This window comes from Myotis daubentonii, chromosome 19 (assembly GCF_963259705.1).
Source record: "Myotis daubentonii chromosome 19, mMyoDau2.1, whole genome shotgun sequence".
In the NCBI taxonomy this organism is placed as follows: domain Eukaryota; kingdom Metazoa; phylum Chordata; class Mammalia; order Chiroptera; family Vespertilionidae; genus Myotis; species Myotis daubentonii.
In genome coordinates this window covers 21,847,306-21,870,573 of record NC_081858.1, presented here as the reverse complement: position 1 = coordinate 21,870,573, position 23,268 = coordinate 21,847,306, and the positions used below count along the sequence as shown (strand labels likewise).

The 23,268-nt window shown below is 44.9% G+C and overlaps 1 protein-coding gene across 1 annotated transcript in view; it reads right to left on the bottom strand.

Annotated features, from left to right (window-relative positions):
• Positions 1-11,699, bottom strand: part of JAM3 (junctional adhesion molecule 3) — a 28,584-nt gene extending 16,885 nt beyond the window's left edge. Inside the window, exon 1 of the mRNA XM_059675973.1 lies at positions 11,549-11,699. Coding sequence (XP_059531956.1) covers positions 11,549-11,627 — 79 coding nt within the window. The 5' untranslated portion in view covers positions 11,628-11,699. The remainder of the gene's footprint in view (positions 1-11,548) is intronic.
• Between the last annotated feature and the right edge of the window lie 11,569 nt (positions 11,700-23,268).

Sequence of the window (23,268 nt, the reverse complement as noted above, 5' to 3'; positions counted from 1 at the left end):
ATTCTAGAACAATCGACCTGGATAACCATCTGAAGACGAGCCGAACAGAAGCCCTATAACTAAGGATACAAAGGAGGAGCCACATCCAGTGGAGGCCAATGGGCTGGCCCCACACCCACGTCTCAGCTGCAGAGGTTCCCCCTGAGGAGGGAGGGGTCTCGGCAACATGCCGGGCTCCCCAGTCCTGAACACCAGTGCCAGAGAGAGGAGCCACACACCGGGCTGTGAAAATGAACAAGGGTTCTGTCCGTCCGCGGGAGGCAGGCGGCTCCCGGAAACCCAGGCATTCTTTTAAAGGGTCAGCACAGCGACAAAATTAACTCAGTAAAAAACAAAACAAAAAAACTTCCACCAAACAAAACTCCCAGACCAGATGGCTTCACAGCTGAATTTTACCAAACATTCAGAGAAGAATTAGTACCTGTCTTTATCAAAGTATTCCAAAAAATCCACGAGGAGGAGAGGCCCCTCAGGCTCATTTTGTGAGGCCAGCATCACCGATTCCAAAACCAGACAAAGACATTACAAAACAATAACATTATAGACAAAAATCCTGGGATGCAAGGCTGGTTTAATATCCGCCAATCAATTAACATGACACACCATATACACAAAATGAAAAACAAAAACCATATGGTCATATCAACAGATGCAGAAAAAAAGCATTTGACAAAATTCCGCAACCATTTATGATACAAACTCTCAGCAACGCGGGCATAGTGGGAACAGACCTCCACATAAGAAGGGCCATATATACCAAACCCACGGCTAACATCCTGCTCAATGTGGGAAAACTAGAACATTTTCCTTAAGATCAGGAACCAAACAAGAATGTCCATTTTCTTTTTTTTATAATTTTTTTAAATATATTTTATTGATTTTTTACAGAGTGGAAGGGAGAGAGATAGAGAGTTAGAAACATCGATGGGAGAGAAACATCGATCAGCTGCCTCCTGCACACCTCCTACTGGGGATGTGCCCGCAACCAAGGTACATGCCCTTGACCGGAATCGAACCTGGGACCTTTCAGTCCGCAGGCCGACGCTCTATCCACTGAGCCAAACCGGTTTCGGCAAGAATGTCCATTTTCAAAGTCCTAGCCAAGCAAATCAGACAAGAAAAAGAAGTAAAAGGCATCCAACTTGGAAAAGAAAAAAGTGTCATTATTTGCAGATAGCATGATATATAGAAATATATAATTATAGAAAACCTTTAAAAAAAGATTAGTCCCGGATGTTATAAAAAAAAAAAAAAAAGAAAGGAAGGAAGAAAGAAAAGAAAACACTAAGGATTGCACCAAAAAAATTACTAGAACTGATAAATAAATTCAGTAAAGTAGCAGGATATAAAATAAACATTCAGAAATCAGTTGCTTTTTTAAAAAAATATATGTTTTTATTGATTTGAGAGAGAGAGAGAGAGAAAGGGAGAGGGAGAGACAGAAACAGCGATGAGAGAGAAACATCGATCGGCTGCCTCCTGCAGGGTCCCCAACTGGGGATCGAGCCCCGCACCGGGCATGTGCCCTGACTGGGAACTGAACCAGTGACATCTTTGTGCATGGGTCGATGCTCAACCATTGAGCCACACCAGCTGGGCCGGTTGCTTTTTATAGACCAATAATGACTTACCAGAAAAAAAACTAAGAAAACAATCCAATTTACAATCGCATCAAAAAATAATAAGGTATCTAGGAATTAATTTAACAATTAATTATACTCAGAAAAATATAAGACACTGGAGAAAGAAGTTGAAGAAAATACAAATAAAGGAAAGCATAGACTGTGCTCATAGAGAGGAAGAATTAACTTCATTAAAATATTCACGCTACCCAAAAAATCAACTGATTCAGTGAAATCCCTATCCAATGGCATTTTCCATGGAAGTAGAACAAATAATCAAAAAATGTATGTGGAACTACCAAAGACCCCAAATAGCCACAGCATTCTTGAGAAAGAACAAAGTGGGAACTATCACACTACTTCATATCTCACCCACTACAAGGCACTGGAATAAAAAAAGACACACAGATCTGTGTGACCCTGGCCAGTGTGGCTCCGTTGGTTGAGCATCGTCCCATACACCAATGGATCACTGGTTCAATTCCCAGTTGGGGCCCAAGCCCGGGTTTCGGGCTCCATCCCCCGTAGGGGGCATGCAGGAGGCAGCCAACTAATGTTTCTCTCTCTCCCTCTCCCTTCCTCTGTCTCTAAAATCAATAAAAACATATTAATTTTTAAAAAGACACATAGACCAATGGAATAGAATACAGAGCCCAGAAATAAACCCATGCCTATATGATCAATTAAGCTAATGTAATGAGATAAAGACAGTCTATTCAAACATGGTCCTGGGAAAATTGGGCAGATGCATGCAAAGAAAATAAAACTAGACCACCTTCACACACCATATACAAGAATAAACTGAAAGTGGATTAAAGACCTAAATGTAAGACTTGAAACCATAAAATTCCTAGAAGAAAACAGATGTAGTAAACTCTCTGACATTGCTCTTAGTAATATTTTTTTCCAGATATATCTCCTAGGGCAAGGGAAAAACACAAATTTTAAAAATGGGTCTACATCCAACTAATCAGTTTTGTTTGTTTTTAATCCTCACTTGTACTCTAATAACTATGCATGATGCCGGGGATCACTTCGTCCATTATGTCTAACTGCCATGCTGTACACCTGACATTAATATAAAAGAATAATGAATGTCAAATACAATTGGAAAAGAAAACACGGCAAAGAAAGGGATGTGACTCTTATGTTAATCAAACGGGTAAAAGGTTGCTCTGGCCAGCTAACTCTATTGGTTAGAGCAGGGGTCCTCAAACTACGGCCCGCGGGCCACATGCAAATACAAATATTGTATTTGTTCCCGTTTTGTTTTTTTACTTCAAAATAAGATATGTGCAGTGTGCATAGGAATTTGTTCATAGTTTTTTTTTTTTAACTATAGTCCGGCCTTCCAACGGTATGAGGGACAGTGAACTGGCCCCCTGTTTAAAAAGTTTGAGGACCCCTGGGTTAGAGCGTTGTCCGTATATGCCAAGATTGGGGGTTCGGTTCTCGGTTAGGGCACATACAAGAAACCACCAATGAATGCATAAATAAATAGAACAACAAAGATCTATCTCTCTCTAAAGAAAAAAATCAATAAATAACAAATTTGAAAAGGGAGTGGGGGTTAAGTAAAGCTGCATTTCCTGCTTCCAGCAGTGTAGTGGATTTGACACTCTGAAAGGTCTGTATACCCCAGCAACAAGGGTCTTCATACATCAGAGTCTTTAATGTATCTCTGGGCTCACAGGAAGTAGAATCCTTAAAAGAACGAATAAAATATCTGTGGGCTGAAACCAGAAAGTAATAAGATGAGTGGCGTGTGACCCCAAGGGCAGTACTTCAGGGGGGAGACTACGCCCATGGCTCAGCAGGAAGGCAGAGAAGCTGAGCCTGAGAGTTTCAATAATGCCGCCCAGTAGAAGGATACTCTCCCACACAAAGCTTCCTGGGGCCAGGCTCAGATTTGTACAGATTGAGATCAACCAAATATCAGTTTACAAGTAAAGAAAAACAAACCACCACCAGCAAGTCATAAGAAACAATAAACATTAGATTTAGATCCGCAAGAAGTTCACATACTTGAAGAATCGGATGAATAATATAAAACATTTGTACATGAAAGTTTTTAAAAAGGAATAAAAAAATGACCAAGCAAAAGAAACCAGATTATAAAAAGAACAAAGTAAAATTTTAGAAATGAGTAATATAATTGGTTAAAAAAAAACCTCTATGCATTGATTAAATGACAGATTACATACAGCTGGAAAAAGAAATAACTATAAAGCAAAGGTAAATAAATAACCCAGAACAGCACAAAGAGAGAAGAATATGAAATTATGACCAAACCATTACCTGTCTTAGGAGACAGAATGACTGAACAGATCTTAGCAGAATCCCAGAAGAAAAGAACTAAGACAAGAGAAGCTAGGCAATATGTGTACAGGTAATACTTGAGAATTCTTGGGAAAGATATAAACTCACAGATACACAAAGTACAACATATTAACAAGTAGAATCATTAAAAAGAAACCCAGCTCTAGCTGGTTTGGCTTAGTGGATAGAGCATCGGCCTGCGGACTGAAGAGTCCTGTGTTTGATTCTGGTCAAGGGCACATGCCCAGGTTACAGGCTCTATTCCCAGTGGGGGGCGTGCAGGAGGCAGTCGATAAATGATCCTCTCCCACCACTGATGTTTCTATCTCCCTCTCCCTTTCTCTCTGAAAGCAATAAAAATTTTAAAAGAAATTAAAAGAAAATAAATCCACCCTAATCACACTGTAGTAACATTTCAGATGCCAAAGACAAAATTTTTAAAGTAGCTGAGGGGAAAGATTGATGCCATGACTGCAAGATGACAAGGCTTTGCAACAGAAATGATGGAAACCAGGATACATCCGTGTAACATTAGTTTGTAAGACAAAACTGTCAACCTAAAATTATGCATCCAGTAAATCTATATGTCAAGAACAAGATTGAAACAAACATATTTCCAAATATAAATAAAAGTGAATTCAACACCAAGAGAGCTCTCCTAAATGAAGTGACCTTGACTACTCTAGTAGCTTCCTAACTGACCTTCCCTCTCCAGTCTTCTTGAATATCAGATCGATACTTCTAAAATCACTTTGATCAGAACACTCCCCTGCTTCAAACTGCCAATAAAGTTCTACAACCTACATGAGAAGGCCCCAGTTTCTTAGCCTGGCATTGAAAGCGCTTTACAATCTAGTTACTCTTTAATGTCCTCTCCAATGGACAATTTGGCTCCTCAATTTATTAGCTATGGCCTGGGCTAGGTAATTAACCTCTGCATCAGCTGCAAAATGAAATCTCCAAAAACTGACTGCTGAGATCAATCGAGACAGCCCAGGTAAAGCTATCAGCACAATGCCTGACACACCATCTTCAATAAATGGTAGCGGTTAAAATTTTTATCATTATAACTCATTGATCCCAAAATACAACATTTGGATTGCCAACTCCACCTTTGCGAATACTATCCCCCCCCCCGCCCCACTTAATTGGCTCTCAACACCTCCATCCTCCCAAATCTGCACTTTGTAAATCAAAATTATCCCTGCAAGTCCACTCAGTCTTGAAATTCTCCTCCCCAAGGCCAGTCCAGAGCAAGTGCTTACACATCTCCATACAGAAACCTTTTACCCTAAATCAGTGATGGCGAACCTTTTGAGCTCGGCATGTCAGCATTTTGAAAAACCCTAACTTAACTCTGGTGCCGTGTCACATATAGAAAGTTTTTGATATTTGCAACCATAGTAAAACAAAGACTTACATTTTTGATATTTATTTGATATATTTAAATGCCATTTAACAAAGAAAAATCAACCAAAAAAATGAGTTTGCGTGTCACCTCTGACACGCGTGTCATAGGTTCACCATCACTGCCCTAAATGCTACGGTTAGCTAATTATCTAAATTGCACGTTCCTTCTGGAATGGAAAAGAGTTCATCTTACATTTCCCTGTTTTGCCCAAGGAAAGCTTTATTGCCATGAAAATGGAGATTCCCAGGTAAACAGGAATTCACGGATTAAGTTCCAGCACCCCGGTCGAGATACCTTAGAGGGGGAAAGAAAAAAGGGGAAAAAAAGGCAGCTGTTTGAGGGTTTGTGCACTCTTCGTTTTGTACTCCTCCCGACAGCTGCACTTCATTCTGCGGACATTAACCATGTTCTTAGAGAAGATATCCAGCAAGGAAGTCTGTGGTGGGCAGGAAGAATTGATAAGGGCCATCGGCTAAGGCTACTTCAGGACACATCTTTCGGCGCCGACTTTGCAAGGAAGTCCATTTGTCTGGTATTCCCCTCGCCCACGACTGAGAGGCAGGCCCTCCAGGACTGGCCGGGCCAGCACAAAGCAGGCGTTCGATAAACGTGGGCTGACTCTCAACAGGCAGACCGACGCCACCATTCAGATGATTTTGTTAGTTCAGGGGGGGTGGGGGGGGGGGCAGGAGAAGGGGGGAGACAAGTGCTCTCGTCAGCTCTTTTAGTTTTCCAGTTAACCATTTGCTGAGGAAGACACAGCTGGTTTCCCCACCCAAAAGCAATGACAGCAAATCTCTCAGATGAGTCACGAAGAATGCAAACTGACTTCAAGGCGGCCCCTCCTTCATCCACTGTGACTGACACCAAGGGGCTAGCAAAAGGCACCATCCACATGCTACCACGTGAAACTAAGTTCCCGCATTTTAAAATAAAATCCTTACTAGTGTCAAATTTAAAAACCCACTATTTATCCATTCGAGGCCAAGACAAAACGCACTTCTTTCCATTATATAAAAGCATCCTCATTAAAGAAAACTTCAAAAAAAAAAAAAGATGAAAGCATCGGCTAGGAAAAGGGAAGAGTAGAAAACCATGGGCCATGAGATGTACCACTCAAACACAGCACCTAGCAATATTCTGACTCACTTTTTCCAGGTTCCCGCCCCCTAAGCATTAGATGTTTCGTGTAATTGTAACCACTTGGTATATACTAATCATACTTGCAGCTTGTGCCACTTAAATTATAACATAAGCATTTCCCATGTTCTTCTTCTTAACCTTGTATAACTGCACAGAGTAAATGGTAGAAAGATTTTTAAACTAAACCAAGTCAAGCAACACTTGCCTTTCTTTTTCTTCCACAGACACTACTGTGGTAAAAACTAAGAATTTCCCAAAGTTTCTGGGCCACTGGAACTAAGATAAGAAGCATTCAAAAGGCCTGGACACATAGGCAGTGTTTAAGAAATGTTAACTGACTTTCAAGTGACAAAGAGAATAGTTACTCTAATCATCTCTGAAAAGAGACAAGAGAAATTCAATTCAGCCTCTGTTCTCAACAAACTTTTTCTATCGCTGACAAGATAAAATGCATTTGCACCCAACAACTGAAGCCCGATATAGCTGACAATGCACGCATCCTGGCTCCCCCCGAGGGCTGGGGGTGCTGTCTTCATTCTGCACCCCCAGCATGAAGAACGGTGCAGCAGGTAGCACACTACAGATACTCAGGAAGTACCTGCTGCCCTGAACTGGACTAGAGCACACAGCACGGATATGGCAGATTTGGGTTTTGGCAACAATGTGCAGGAAGAAGGCTGAGCCAAAGGAGCCTTGGGATTCTCTGAAAACGAAAGGTGATGTTGAAAAAGACCGCATGCTCCTAATTTATTAAAAAGTTTGATGTTTTGTCCCGACCAGCGTGGCTGAGTGGTTGAGCATCAGTCTATGAATCAGGAGATCATGGTTCGATTCTTGGTCGGGGCACAAGCCCGGGTTGCAGGCTCCATTCGAGCAGGAGGTAGCCCATCGATGATTCCCTCTCATCATTGATATTTCTCTCTCCCTCCCTCTCCCTTCCTCTCTGAAATCAATTACACACACATACATCTATATCTATATCTATATATCTATATCTATATCTACTTTAAAGTTTGATGTTTCTACACAACCAGCATTGAAACCACTGCTGTACGTATTAACTACTCATAGGAAATATATAACCCATCATCGATACTCCTTAAAAACAAAGAAAACACACCACACAAAATAGGGCAGCATTCCTTATCATGGAGACCAGGACTCATTCTCAGGACGCTTTCTGTGTGAAAAGGCAAGTGGCAGAAGCAGTAAATGAAGGCTTTAGATATCACTGTCGACTTCCAGAGTCTGCTTGCCCAAGCTTTCCGATCTCTACTCCAGCGAGGCGATGTGCACACACTGTTAGCTTTCAGAGGGTAGATACAGAAGATCTGAAATCTGCATGCAGCTCTAACAGCATCATATTCACACCACCTGATTGCAAACACAGCTTAAAAAAGAAAAGCTGGTGGGAAGAGATTAATCAAAGAACTTATATGCATATACGGATGCAGACAATAGACAAGTGAAGGCCTGGGGTGAATCAGGAGCCTGGTGGAGGTATGCAAAGGGAGGGGGGGTGGGGGACACATCAGTAACTCTCACCAATAGAATAAATTGAAGAGAGAAAGAATGCAACTTCATGACTAGGGTATCATTCAGCAGACGCCATACATCCTAACTTCCTTCACACGTGTTTCCCTTTCTTTTACTCCACTTGTGCTCTGAAAAAATCCAGAGAATGTATAGAGAAGGAATTTGCTAATATCACATCTCTAACAGCTGCTAGTTGGATGTACTAAATCCACCGCTTCTTCAGTTACACTATCTGGTCCTTTCAGAAAGTGTGCTTAATACAAATCTGGTTCCCTTCAAAAGAACTGATTTAAGCCTACCCTACGGGGCCGCCTTCAGAGCAAGCTGCAGAGAGCATAGGAGTTGGGTGTAGGATCATTCCTCCGGGATGTAACCGCAATTTCTTACGATTATGTGTTTCTAACAGCTATCCATCGGGCTCCCTAGCCTGAAGCACCAAGAACAAATGCCTAGCAAACAGTCATCAGCGTCATCAGCTGACGTGAGGCGCTGCTTGCATCAGGCAAGTGTTCCTTGTTTTTCTGAAAATACACGCACCTTCCAATCATGATCACACCTAGCAGACGATTTAAAAGAATTAAAATAGCATTAAAAATGGGTTATTTTTTAAAAAATGTTTCAAGAGTTCAAACACATGCAAATAGAAAGTTGAGAACTTTTTTTTCCTTTGTTTTCTTTTTCAAAAACATCCTGGAAGTTTTGATTTTCAAATTTTGTTCGGCTTCAGCACAGTCTTGTCCCAAGAATGCAAACTGTTACTGTTTTAATGCTAAATGGAGCACTTCCCTCTAGGACAGTGGTTCTCAACCTTCCTAATGCTGCGACCCTTTAATACAGTTCCTCATGTTGTGGTGACCCCCAACCATAAAATTATTTTCGTTGCTACTTCATAACTGTAATTTTGCTACTGTTATGAATCGTCATGTAAATATCTGATATGCAGGATGTATTTTCATTGTTACAAATTGAACATAATTAAAGCAAAGTGATTAACCACAAAAACAATAAGTAATTATATATGTGTTTTCCGATGGTCTTAGGCGACCCCTGTGAAAGGGTTGGCGACCCACAGGTTGGCGACCCACAGGTTGGCAACCCACAGGTTGAGAACCGCTGCTCTAGGACATCCAAGATTTGGGAGCCTGACAGTAATAATCTTTTTTTAAAAAGACATATGGCAGAACATTTGTAAACCTGAATTGCACCTGTCACCCATTCGACAAAAGAAATATTTTATATACAAACCACAAAGCTCTGAACATTTGATAATTCGGTTAAACTGATCCATAATAAGAACGCCACTATCAAATGGAATAATACAAGAAACCAAAAACTGGATTAACACCAACTGTTGAAGATTTCCAAATTAAATCTCCCTTAGCACGTTACTGAATTTTTCTGTGCTTCTGTGTTTTTTTCCATTCACAAAATGGGAAAAAATAATAGCAACCATCTTAGAGTGGTTATTAGTATTAAATGAATTAATACATGTTAAATTCTTATAATCCAGCCTGACTAAAGGAAGCGAATACAGAATGTTTGTATTATACTGGGAACCCAGCATGTTGTTTTTTTAAATGAGAATACAAAAAAGCAATAGCAATTAAAGAGTAAATTTTAAAAAAAGACACAGCTATCATGACTTGTGGAAGAATACGGTTTTCAAGCTCCTAGAAATATATTTAGAACATAAATTAGTGGAAAAAGAGCCCTGACCAGTTTGGCTCAGTGGATAGAGCGTCAGCCTGAGGACTCAAGGGTCCCAGGTTCGATTCCGGTCATGGGCATGTACCTTGGTTGCAGGCACATCCTCAGTGGGGGGTGTGCAGGAGGCAGCTGATCGATGTTTCTCTCTCACCGATGTTTCTAACTCTCTAGCCCTCTCCCTTCCTCTCTGTAAAAAAATCAATAAAATATATTTTTTTTAAAAAATTAATGGAAAAAGAGCTCCCTCCTGAATAAATACGTATGTCCCTTCAAAGAGAATTAACACATCCTACCACCTTGATTCTTTGTCACTGGTCCTATTTTGCAACATGTGATCCTTTCTCCCCTGCTCTCCAGGTAAATCTCAGCCCTTTAAATCAAGAAAGTCACCAATGAGCTCCTCCAGGAGGGCTAACTAGGAGGTTACGGGTCTGTGAAGTCCCTCGAATCTTCCAGTTTTATTTAAAAAACAAAACACGCGTTGAAACTCATTCCTGAACGAAACTGCCAATTGCTCCTGCAATAGAAACTGCCAGCTTTCATGTGCGCGGACCCTCTGCAACAATAGGGAGTTGTTCCCTCTGTGAATAGGACAGTGTCCGTGTGACCGACGAAGCCGGGAGCCGGGCATTCCTGACACCCTTGTCCCCCGGCTAGCCTCCGGCCACTCGGATCACTCGGCCACATACCTTCCTGGAAATTACTTCCAGGCAAAGTCTACGGTGGATAGTTCCCCCCTGAAACGCTATCCATCACAGAGCCCCGTTTTCCCAGCTTCTGTCCCAGGGACCCCCCCCCCCCTTCACTGCCACCGTTGTGGGCACTTGCACGTGAATGCGCATCACACACAGGAATGCTTTGTTCTCCTCCCCTACCCACCCCCCGCCCCCCCCCCCCAATTCTGAGACAGTCCCTTCGCGTGTTCACTTGCATATTCCGCAAAACACCACGGGAGGACAATGGTAGGGAAGCCAGACAATGAAACGACCGCAGAACCGGGGAAGAAGAGTGGGGTACAGTCCGTGGTGGGAATGGGGTGGTGTCTGCCCCCCTGACCTGGAATAGAGACTGGCCTTCGGTCTTCGCTTTCTTATCTAGCCAGTGGCTTAGGGAAACCCAGCTCCCCAAGTTGTAAAAAGACCAAGAACACGCTAGTTCCCAAGTGCCCCGGGCCCAGGACGCGCCCTCGCTCCTCGGAAGCTATTTCGGTCCTTCTGTCCAGCTGTCCCGGGACACGCGACTCTGGTGGGAATTCCCGACAGTGGGAAGGGCGCGCCGGGCTCCCCGGCGCCTCGCTGCGCCCCGATCCGAGAGGCCCCCCGGGCGCCGGGTCGGGGTCTGCGCGCGCTCCTCGCTCGGGCGGGAGACGGGCGAGTCCTGGAGTGAGACCCGCGCCGTTTTCTTCGCACGAAAGTTGCGTTCGCCCCGGCGGAGTCCCTTTGTTTACAGCGCGACCCGAGGGAGCCCGAGGGAGCGGGGCCAGGAGCCGGGTGGGTTGCCGGGCGGGCGCCGGGGGACCCCGCAGGCCGCCCACCCGCCTCTCCGCGCATCGCCCGCGCCGGGGTCTCCCGCAGGGTGCCCCGCAGGGTCCCGCGCCTGCGTCGGGCCCAGCCCCGCCACAGCAGCCCGGCCTCCCGCCCGGACCCCGCCTCGAGGCCCGGACCCGAATCCTCTCCCCGGGACCCGGGTCCTCTCCGCCGCGGAGCCCGGGCCGGGACCGCTATTCCCGCCTGGATGGGCTCCAGCCGCTCGGCCCGCTCGGCTCCCATCGCCCCCGGGCCCCCCCTCCCACGGGCAGCAGCACACTCACCCCTGAAGAGCAGCAGGAGGAAGAAGTCGGGCAGCCGCGCGCGGAGCAGGAGCCCCCGACGCCGCCGCCGCAGCGCCATGTCGAGAGAAGCCGAGGGGTCGCGAGCGTGCGGCGCGGCCAGGCTTCCCCGCGCGCGCGCATGCGCCCAGCCCGCCGGACCCTGCTACCCGCCCCCAGTTACCATGGCGACCAACGGGCCGGCCGAGCCGTCACCATGGTGACAAAGAAAGCTGAAGTCTGGTTACTATGGATGCAGGGATGCCCTGGACCTGGGCCCACAGGGTCTGTTTCAATGAATTGGGTGGGAGGAAAAGTAAAGAAGGATGTTCAAGAATGAGGTGGGCTGAATTTCCACAGCTATAAGATGAAGACATCACTACAGGTCGGAGCGGGAGCGCTCAATTAAAACTTGGAAAAGTTAAGAGCTTCTGATTTTACAAAAAAGGATGCAGCCCAGTTATCTTGGAAGCATTATTGCCCAACTTCAAATCTGATGAAAGGAAAAAGCTCAGAAATCTATATAAAACATAACCAACACGTATATTTTACGGTACATGAAAATGACATCCTCAAATAAGCATAGCCCTGGCCGGGTGCTCAGTGGTTAGAGCCTCGGCCTGAGGATTGAAGGGTCACGGGTTTGATTTCTGGTTAAGGGCAAGTGCCTGGGTTGCAGGTTCCCCAGCCCTGGTAGGGGCACTCGCAGGAGGCAACCAATCTCTCTCTCTCTATCTCTCTCTGGCATCCATCGAGGTTTTTCTCTCTCTGCTCCCTTCTCCCTCCCTTCCACTCTCTCAAGAAGTCAATGGAAAAAATATCCTCAGGTGAAGATTAAAAATAATGATAAAGCCCTGACCGGTTTGGCTCAGTGGATAGAACGTCGGCCTGCGGACTGAAGGGTCCCAGGTTCGATTCCAGTCAAGGGCATGTACCTTGGTTGCGGGCATATTCCCAGTAGGAGGTGTGCAAGAGGCGGCTGATCAATGTTTCTCTCTCATCGATGTTTCTAACTCTCTATCCTTCTCCCTTCCTCCCTGTAAAAAATCAATAAAATATATTAAAAAAATAATAATGATAAAAATAAAATAAGCATAATTTGTTTCTGTGGTAGATGAAAGAATGATGGTATACCCAATTTTTTTTTCTGCAGGAATTCAGACTAATTATTTGCTCTGGTTTCTGAATATTGGGACATGGTAAGGCTAGGGAGCAAAAATGGAGCAAAATCTTATGAGGACAAGTGATAAGATGAAGGAAGAGAAGGATAAAATATCCTGGACACTGGACCTAAGGATGCAGGTGGTTTTGAATGTCATTTAATACTATGGAAAATTTTGAAATAGCATGTATTATATCTAATATAGAAAGTACATTTTAATGTTCCAGGAAATGATTAAAACCTAATGTTGAGTTTAGTGATTAGTAAAATATGTTAATTTCCAACAACTAATACATTTTCATGTATAACTTAAGGGCTTCAATTTTTCATAGAGCCATCCTAAATTTATTTTAGTGTTTTTAGTTTTTACAACATAGAACAGTATGTGTGTATAATTTACATATGTACTAAATGATATATATTTTAAAATTTATAATATATGCAAATATCAAAAAAACATGATATAGATTGAGGTTGTTGCCCAGTTTATGTTCCAAATGCTTTATAATGGCTCAAACCTTTGTGAGTATGAAGTAATTACATTCCTCCAAATCTCATGAAGACAGAATAAAAATTTAAAAAAAACAACTCAATCACCTACTATGATTCCATTTGTCATTCATTTCCCAAAGCTTCGTTTTGATCCAGTTCCAAAGTCACAAGTTAAATGAATACATCACTAAAGACTATTTCCACTGGCCTGGGGCAAACATGTAAAAATTATTTTGTGGTGGTGGTCTCTCTCCCTTCATCAAACACATAATAGAGAAATTAAGAGAGAAAAATTAATCTTCGGCCCACGGACTATTTTTCCTTCTGCTCTCTCTTTCCTCTAGTACTTCCTGTCACTCCCGGTTATACCGCCAGCATCCTTGCCTAACTGAAGGAACCATTTTGGTTACCTGGGAAATGTGAGATGGTGTCTGACTGTGGACAGAGGACAGTTTTCAGAAATCAATGCCCCTTTTCTCCTGCCGGATTGCCTGCACTCGCACGGTGAAATGGCTCTGTTAATTAAATGGTCTTCTCTCCTAGGAGATCTTTTGAAAGTCAGAACAAGATCACAGAGAGGCGCCATGAATTTTCTATCAGGAGCAGAGATTCCTCCGAGAGGGGATGCAGGTACTTCATTGTAAAACATTGATAATCCTCCCCAGATGGAGTCTGCGAGCTCTGACCTGTGGCTGAGAGACAGGGTCCTGCAATGGAGCCCAATTAGCGATGCACCAGGACAGGGACGGACGCCCTTGGCTGTCAGGTGGTCTGCTCCTCCTTAGGAGTGCGTTGTTCAGAAGGGAAGCCGAGCTTTGGATGCATCTGGTGCAGTGATGGCGAACCTTCTGAGCTCGCCGTGTCAGCATTTTGAAAAACCCTAACTTAACTCTGGTGCCGTGTCACCTATAGAAATTTTTTGATATTTGCAACCACAGTAAAACAAAGACTTCTGTTTTTGATATTTGTTGTATATATTTAAATGCCATTTAACAAAGAAAAATCAACCAGAAAAACGAGTGCGCGTGTCACCTCCGCCACGCGTGTCATAGGTTCGCCACCTCTGCTAGTGAGCAGGGTTGTGGAGTCTGTGTTTCCATCATCACATTATCCAACTGAATGTGCTTCTTTCTCATGTGTGGCTTACTCAGGAGACATACGTTTCTTAAAAGAGCTCAGTGAACTACCTATGCTTGTGCTAAACTTGAGCAAGAGCATTTTGCAATCCGTTTCGGTGGCAACATAAAGTGCAAATCTTATGTGGCAAACGGAGAGGGGGGTTTCCCGTGGGACTCGCCTCTGAACGGACTGGAGAAGTCACGGGAGGCAGCAGTCACGGGAAGGGGAACGTGGGCTCTGGAGTCTGACGGACCCTGATTCAAATTCTTAGTTTTTATAAATTTGGGGCAGTTACCTACTTCCTCTAAGCCTTGGATTCCTTGTCTGTAAAACAGGGAGAACAATACCCACCTCAAACGGTCCGTGTGAGAATCATCTGAGATAAAGGTCTGGAACATATTGGGTTCTCAATCTATGTTTATTGCCCATGTCCCTTCCCTTTCCTACTATTTTAGTTCAGATCGGGCAAAATGGTTATAATATTCCTGGAGAGTCTTCCCCTCCCCCCCCGCCCCACCCCTCAATTGATTTCAGAAAGGAAGGGAGGGGGAGAGAGAGTTTAGCAACATCTATGATGAGAGAGAATCATTGGTCGGCTGCCTCCTGCACGCCCCACACTGGGGATGGAGTTCGCAAACCCGGGCGTGTGCTCTTGACCAGAATCGAACCCAGGAACCTTCAGTCCGCAGGCCGATGCTCTATCCACTGAGCCAAGCCTGCTAGGGCCGAAGTTGTTTCTTTGAGGAAGTGAAGAAGCAGGGATTGGCTGGGTGCCCGTCCCAAAGCCAGGGGAAGGTGACAGGGACAGCTAGTAAACAACAGTCTACAGACCTTCAGGAAGGACACGGGGTGAGATAAAACAGACCAGGCCTTTCTCTCTCTCTCTCTCTCTCTCTGTATTTGACCTAAAGAATATTTCCACTGGCCTGGGGCAAAGGTGGGAAACTTTTCCTAATCAGTGCTTCCGCTGAGGCCGCAGGAAAAGGTTCCAGACATGCACGCACATTATCTGAATTGTCTTAAAGCCAAGCTCAGGGTGAGGAGATTAGGGGTGGGGTGTGCCTCCAGGACACTTCGACTACTCTGCTTACAGATTGGGGGTATTTTCCTCCTAACCTTCCCATCAGAGGTCATTTTCCCTTCACACAGATTTTACCATCCGGTGTTCCTTCCGGGGGCACCAGCGAGAGACCGGGGCCTTGCACCCCCCTCAGAGCCCCTTGCAAGGTCAACCCCTCCCACGGGGTTTGCGCTATGGGCCCAGGGGCCTGGTGCGGTGACTGTGCCGCTCCTTCCCAGGAGGGAAGGCGATCTTTTCTGGCTGCCGATGCGGAGAAACTGTTTCAGGACAGGAAATAGGGGCGTCTGATTCCACTTCCAGATGTCTAGCAGGACGAGGATTATACTAGAGAAGCGCCCCCTCCCCCAGAGATTATTCAATATCATGCTTCTTTTTGTTGTGGTTGTTAATTCTCAACTAAGGATAATTTTCCATTGATTTTTTTTTTGGGGGGGGAGGGGAGAGTAGAGAGAGGGAAAGACAGAAACATCGATGTGTGAGAAACACATTGATTGGTTGCCTCCTGCATGAGCCCCCAGGGCTCAGGGCAGGGAGGAGCCTGCAACCAGGGTATGTGTCCTTGACCGGAATCGACCCCGGGACCCTTCGGTCCGCAGGCCAACGCTCTATCCTCGGAGCCAAACCAGCCAGGGCAATACCATGCCTCTTAAGCAATCAAATAATGCTCTAGGTAAGCCTCTCGAGTTTCTCCTTCGTCCGGTGGAATTAAATTCCCACAAAATGTGGGATTGGGAGGAGCGGCTAGGTTTGGTCCTCCAGGGTGATGTCTGATCCTCATAGCGCTCAAGAGCGCAGCAGACGTATCCAGTGGGGATGGCCACCCCCAGCCAACAGAGCACAGAGGGCCTGAATACCTCCAAGACTCCACACCCTTACACGCTGATGTCTCGCCTTTTCCCAGTCGTTTTTCCAAGCTGGGCTTTATTTTCTGGCCGGTCACTGTTCTCTAGAGTTGCACTGGCCAGTGCCCTCCAGGCCTAGCACTAGCTCCTGCCCAACATAGACCCCAGGAGGGACAAGGAGCTCCGCTAAGCATTAAATACTCGTTGTGCACCCCCATGGGGTGGCCACCCGACTGCCACCAGCTTAGTGCAAGCTTCATCCTTTTTCATTTGGGGTGTTCCCCTGGTCTCCAGGAACCTGCACGTAACTTCTGAATCTAACTTACAGCTCTATATCCAGTCATCAGAAAATAAACATCACCACGATGAAAGGTCAAGCCGAAATAAAAGAAATTAGGAAGTATTTGGAAGCGAGTGACAATGAAGAAATATGTAGTACAACTTGCAGGATGCAGCTCATGGAGCACTTAGAGAGCGCTTTCTTTTCAAAATGGCGAGCAGGACAGGCTATGGAACAATAGCAGGTGCTCAATACATATCTGTGGAATGAATGAACGCAAGACTCCTGTGTCCTGCAGAACTAACATCAGCTCAGGCCATTCTGCTCCATTCTTCAGCGACTCCTTCTGACCTTCAGCCTGCAGATCAATTCCCTGAAAAAGTTGTGGCTGGAAAAAAGAAGCCATTTTGTCACAAACATTATGGCATGACATGTCATTAGGACATCCTCAGCTAGACCTGTGAATCTAGACACCCTGAGTAATTTGAACTTTTATACCATGTCCGGCTCTCTCAAGTCTCTGAAGTTACCCAAGTGGTCCCTGTTGCCTGCATTGCCCTCCCCCTAAGCCCCGTCAGTTTTCTAGCTCTAACGTGTCCTCTGGGAGCCACTCGAAGCTCCTATCGTGTCCTCCTCATGGAAGAATTTTCTGACCCCACTGTTCCCTCCAAGATGACTCAGTGGCCCCCTTCTGTCCTGCCACAATACACTGCATTGCATGTGCATCTATCTTACACTTTACCACATTGTATGGCAATGCCATCTTTCCTCTGTAGTCCTCCCCAGACTTCTAGAGTTCAAGACCGCTTTCACCCTGTTTTCTTTTCTAGTGTATGCCCTCAAGACGGTCATTCCTCTCTAAGTGCTCCATGAGCTGCATCCTGCAAGTTGTGCTACATATTGTCTTCATTGTCACTCGCTTCCAGATACTTCCTAATTTCTTTTATTTCTGCTTGACCTTTCATCGTGGTGATGTTTATTTTCTGATGACTGGATATAGAGCTCTAAAAATATCCATTGTGCTTCTTTGCTTTTTTATGAACCTTAGCTATCAATTTCTGAAAAAGTTTCGTAAAAATACCACAATGATTCTGAGTTTCTCATGATCTCATTCTAATCCTGTCCAAATGCTTTTAATTTTTAACCCCATGGCAGGAGCGTGGTACTGCTCTGGTGACATCATGAAGCATGCATGTAGCTTTGACCCTCCCATTGCCTCCACTCCTCTCTCTCTCTCTCTCTCTCTCTCTCTCTCTCTCTCTCTCTCTCTTCCTCTCTCTCTCTCTCCCCCTGCCCCCCTCAGCTTAACCAGAAGAATGCAACCCTTGCCTCACTTCCATTCTCAAGTTCCCTGGAGACATAGCTGCTCTCCCACACTGGCCTGTTAAACATTTTCCTCCAAACACAGTCCTCTCCACGATGAAATCATGGCAAACACGAGATCCTCTGTTGCATCTCCAGGCAGCCAGGCTCTCCCTATCACATCCTCCAGCTGGAGGACCAGGGGGCAGGGCTTGTGTCCGTCTCTACATTTGTTCTTCTGAGGCCCTACTCTGTAAACCAACGTTAACTTTAGGCTGTCATAAAGAGCAAAGAGCATTTATCTGAGCAGACGGAGCTGCAGCCCAGCAGAAATCATTTTGGGTAGCCACCTTCATTGTGCTCTACCAAGATACAACAGAGGCCATCTTCTACAGAGAACGTTTCTGCCTAAATTCCCAATTTTATGCCGACGGGGTTTCCAAATTATACAGTTCTGATTGGTCCAAATCCTGACACTCTGGTTGGTCGGTGTAGATGCAAATAAGGATACAGTTTCTGTGGTTCTGATTGGCCATGGTAGGTCTCAGTCCATTGGTAGGCAGGTGAAACCAGGGCTCACCTGCACTGGGTGACTCAAAAAGTATTAAAAAAAACTCAGAAGGCAGATGAAAAGCAGGACGTGTTCAGGAAGCCAAGAGCTCAGTCTGCGGTTCTCCCCGGTGCACAGAGCATGTGTGGAGCCCCCTGTCAGCAATGGCCATGAGGCTCTTACTATTCATAAAATTGGGATCCTCCGTTGACCATGGGGAGTTCCTCTCAGCAGCTAAATTCCTTCTCAGGGTTCACATCACATGAATCTTTCTTGTTGGGGGCCCGAATCTACGTAGTAGTTGCTTAATAAACATGTTAGAATGTTGAGAAAAACAGGCCGTAGCCAGTTTGGTTCAGTGGATAGAGCATCGGCCTGTGGACCAATGAGTCCCGGGTTCAATTCTGGTTGAGGGCATGGACTTCGGCTGCAGGCTCCTCCCCGGCCCAGGCCCTCGTCTAGGCACATGCAGGAGGCAACCAATCGATGTGCTTCTCTCACATCGATGTTTCTCTCTGTCTTTCCCTCTCCCACTCTCCCTAAAAAATATATAAATAAATAAGAAGAATGTTAGGAAAAACACAGTCACATAGGTGTTGCAATGACCTATGTTACTGAACCCCTTAGAACAATGTCTCCTTCTAAGCACACTATCTATGTGCTTAGAATGATGGAGGAAGCCTTTTCCCTACAGATGCAGAAATAACTGTATAAACGTTGCCACCCTCCATCCGTTAAGCATCCATGTAGCACACAGTATACTGTTTTGTGTCTAGTACTGAGCTAGGGACCAGAGACAATGTGGGCACAATTTCTGTCTTCAAAGATTCCACAGTCCGGTGGGAGAAACGGGGGTAGGGTGGGGAACAATTACACCTCAGGGTTCAGTCACTCACAGAAGGAGCCACTGTAGACAGCAGCGCACAGGGACGTCCTGAATAAAACATAACAACAATTAAATGCGTATTGGGCTTGAAACGGGGAAGACATTCCCAGGTGACAGACCCAAGGAAGAAATTTAAAGCCAGATAGCAGGCTTGCAAACTCAAGCCATATTAAGGTGAAGAGAAGGGGGGGGGGGGGGGCGTCCCAGGACTAGGAGCAGTGTAACACCCAGGTGGGTGAGGGGACTGATCTTAGTGTAACTGCACAACCAATGGGTCTGGGCTGCCTGTCACTACTTGAGCCAATGAAGCAGAGACAGGGTTGAATCACATATTAGCATTTACTCCAATAATGCCAGCAGCGTGGGAGAGCAACAGGTCATCCGCAAGAATCTGCTCTGCCCCTACCCATGAGCCAGCTGCTTATACTGGGCAGGAGGCAACGATTACGTGAGAGAGTAAGAATTGCAGGCATGGGAAAGTAGGCAAGGTATAATTGTTACAGGTTACAGGCAACGCGGGACTAGACTGTTCCAGCCACGAGGTTGTAAATCTTTCCATCATGGTAGGCAGTTCTCGGGGCAGGAGGATGGACTGCATTCCAATGTTGGCGCCCTTGTCCCCAGGCGTACAACTCTCAGCCAGGTTGGAATGTGTTTTCTCTAATCAGATCAGAACAATTGCCCTGGCTGGTTTTGCTCAGTGGATAGAGCGTCGGCCTCCGGACTGAAGGGTCCCGGGTTTGATTCTGGTCAAGGACACATACCCGGGTTGTGGGCTCGATCCCCAGTAGGGGGCGTGCAGGAGGCAGCCAATCAATGATTCTCTCCTATCATTGAAGTATCTCCCTCTCCCTTCCTGTCTTTCTCTAAAAAAAAAAAAAAAAAAATCAATAAAAATATATTAAATTTAAAAAAAAAGAACAGAACAATCATGGTTAACAGACCATGATTAATATTTCCTATAATTGTAGCTAGTCCCCAATATTCTATTTCTGCCCCTAATATTAGGGCCTGTTACCAGCGGGACTTTGGTATGGAAATCTCTGCCCTACTCAGGAAGCCATGGGTAGGAAAACATCTCCATCCATCCGCTTGTGTCCTAGCCTCTGAGGGGAAAAGTTTCCTCTAAGAAACTCAAACTCCCCGGCCTTGTCACATTCTCCTGTGGGGTATGAGCTCACACTATTTCCCCAAGGTCCCCAAATTGATGTGAAACCTGTTCTCATACCGGGGACACCTAGCAAGGGGTAGAAGCAAGCACCTAACTCTTACTCGCGTGTCCTGAGAGCATGAAGGCCTCACGGAATAAGACAGTCCCTGAGGAAGGCTAACCATCATCACACAGGCCACAGAGGAAACACCCAGCCAAGAGGTAGAGGTGGCATATCCAACAAGAGAGAGAATCAGGCCCCTCCGATGTGAAAAAAGATGGTGGGAGATGTGCCATATAGAACAAGGGTTCCAGAGGCATAAAATAAGACCAAGGAAAAGGCAGTGACTGAAGAGGCAACGGCTCAGAATTTTCCCGACTTGATGAAAGACATGTGTTTAAAAAAAAATTTTTTTTGCAGGATTCAACCTCTTCCAAGAATGTGACCTTTAAACACTGAATCTGAAATTTCCTGATTAGCATTCGTGAGGCGGTCTCCGTGAAAAAACCCCTGTGGCTCTCTAACCCCCAAAGAAGGCATCCTGGACTAAGCAATCCTTTCTTTTCCTTTGCTAAATAACCACCTTGTCCCCCCCACCCCCGCATCCCCCCCCCTGCACACACACACACACACACACACACACACACCCCTTCTTTCTATAAAAACCTTCCACTTTTCTTTTTTAATCCTCACCTGAGGACATTTTTCCCCCTTGATTTTTAGAGAGAGAGGAAGGGAGGGAGGAGAGAGAGAGAAATATCAATAATGAGAGAGAATCATGGATTGGCTGCCTCCTGCACTCCCCACACTGGGGATTGAGCCCACAACCCGGGCATGTGCCCCAACCGGGAATCCAACTGCGACCTCTTGGTTCATAGGTCCACGCTCAACCACTGAGCCACACTGGCCGGGAAAGCCTTCCACTTTTGTACGACCCCTCAGAGCACCCTTCTAGTTGCTGACAACAATTGCCGGATGCTGCCCAATTCATAAACCACTTCATGAGACCGATTAGATATTTGAATTCAATTGGTTAAATTTGTGGGTGTTTTTTAACACACGAGTTGTTAGTGTGAAGGAGCTATCCCAAACACAGTATCCCGGGTACAGGACTGTTTCATTTTGTTGAGTCATCCCCTAGTCATGTGGGTTATTCCTAGAGTGAAATATTAGAGCCCCAAACTAAAAGTAAATTCTTTAAGTTAGTTGGGTTGGAAAGATAGACTATTTACAAGGAAACAACAGTAATGGTAGAGGCTGGAACAAAATGGAATAATTACTTCAAAGTGTCACAGCGGGAATTGGAATCCACCCCACCATTCATTTGACATTGTTTCTGTAAGTGCTGACTCTGACTAATATGTAGCTTGTAGATAAACAGCATGTTTGTATAAGAGGTTTTAAAGAAATACTAGACAAAAATAATATATAAAAAAAACTAGAGTTGGAAGAGATTTGAAGCATGGGGAGGAAGGTAAAGGTTTAAATTAAATTTAAACTTTTAAAGCCTTTAGTTGAAACATGTTTTTTCTTTAGCTCACTTTATTGTAAAAAAAAAAAAGCAGTATATAATACATACAAAATATGTGATTGTGTTATTGATAGGGGTTTTGGTCAAGAGTAGGTTATTAGCCGAAACCAGTTTGGCTCAGTGGATAGAGCGTCGGCCTGCGGACTGAAAGGTCCCGGGTTCGATTCTGGTCAAGGGCATGTACCTGGGTTGCGGGCACATCCCCGGTGGGGGATGTGCAGGAGGTGGCTGGTCGATGTTTCTCTCTCATCGATGTTTCTGACTCTCTATCTCTCTCCCTTCTTCTCTGTAAAAAATCAATAAAATATATTTAGAAAAAAAAAAAGAGTAGGTTATTAGTAATTAAGTTTTGGGGAAGTCAAAAGTCATATGTAATATTGTTCATCACCATTTATCCCCCCTATTTCTTCTTCTACCTCCATTAGCTTAAACATTTAAGCAAGACTCTTCAAAGGATAGAAATAAAATACACAACTTGCAAATTAGTAGAGTAGGTGAATAGGAAAGGGCTTTCCATTTTAGGCTAAATTATTTGTCATTTATTCCATAGGAGATAGAACTATCGTAGGCATTCTAACAGCTAACTCCACCTTGTGCTCCCCTGACCCACCCACGCATAATAAATGCATATATTTTGGAGTTGTTGACATAAGGAATGTCCAAATCTATAGAGAATTTTTATGAGTTTATTTGAGCCAAGCTGATAACAATGGCCAGGAAGCACAAATCTCAACAACTTGTGAGAATGCTGCAGAGAATGGCAGTTTTACAGCTTATTTTATACACTAGACTCAAAGGTGGAGGCATGAGGGTGGGGGGGATTGACGTGAAATTTATCGGTGGTAGGTTAGGGAGGCAGGAGAAAACAAAGGGAGGAAGTCTTTGTTTGAGATTGAATAAAAAGTAAAATGGTGAGACATCCTGCGTGGACACTGGTGGGTGCAGGAAGAGTTCACAGGTACCGTTTACAGCTCATAGAGATGGTCTTTGGGGAACAAATAAGGAGGCGTTTCATGGCATCGAGCTCTCGGGAGATGGGTGTGCCCTGAGGGACCTGGAAAAGGAAATGTCGCTGACATTTCAAGGTCTGTTATCTTAGATGCAAAAAGACAATAGGCCTGCTCTTATTAGGGGAAGACTGACCTTTGTAAAGGAAGCTACAGGCCTGGGATGGGACTACCCACATGACTGGCTTTTACCAGGTGGACCAGGTAGTAATGCGGATTTCTTTCAATCGATGGAGTTGCACATGTGTTGATATAGATGCGACTTGTTATGTATGCGATTTTGTTGTAGTGCTCCTTCAGATGACCACTTGTTCGGATCG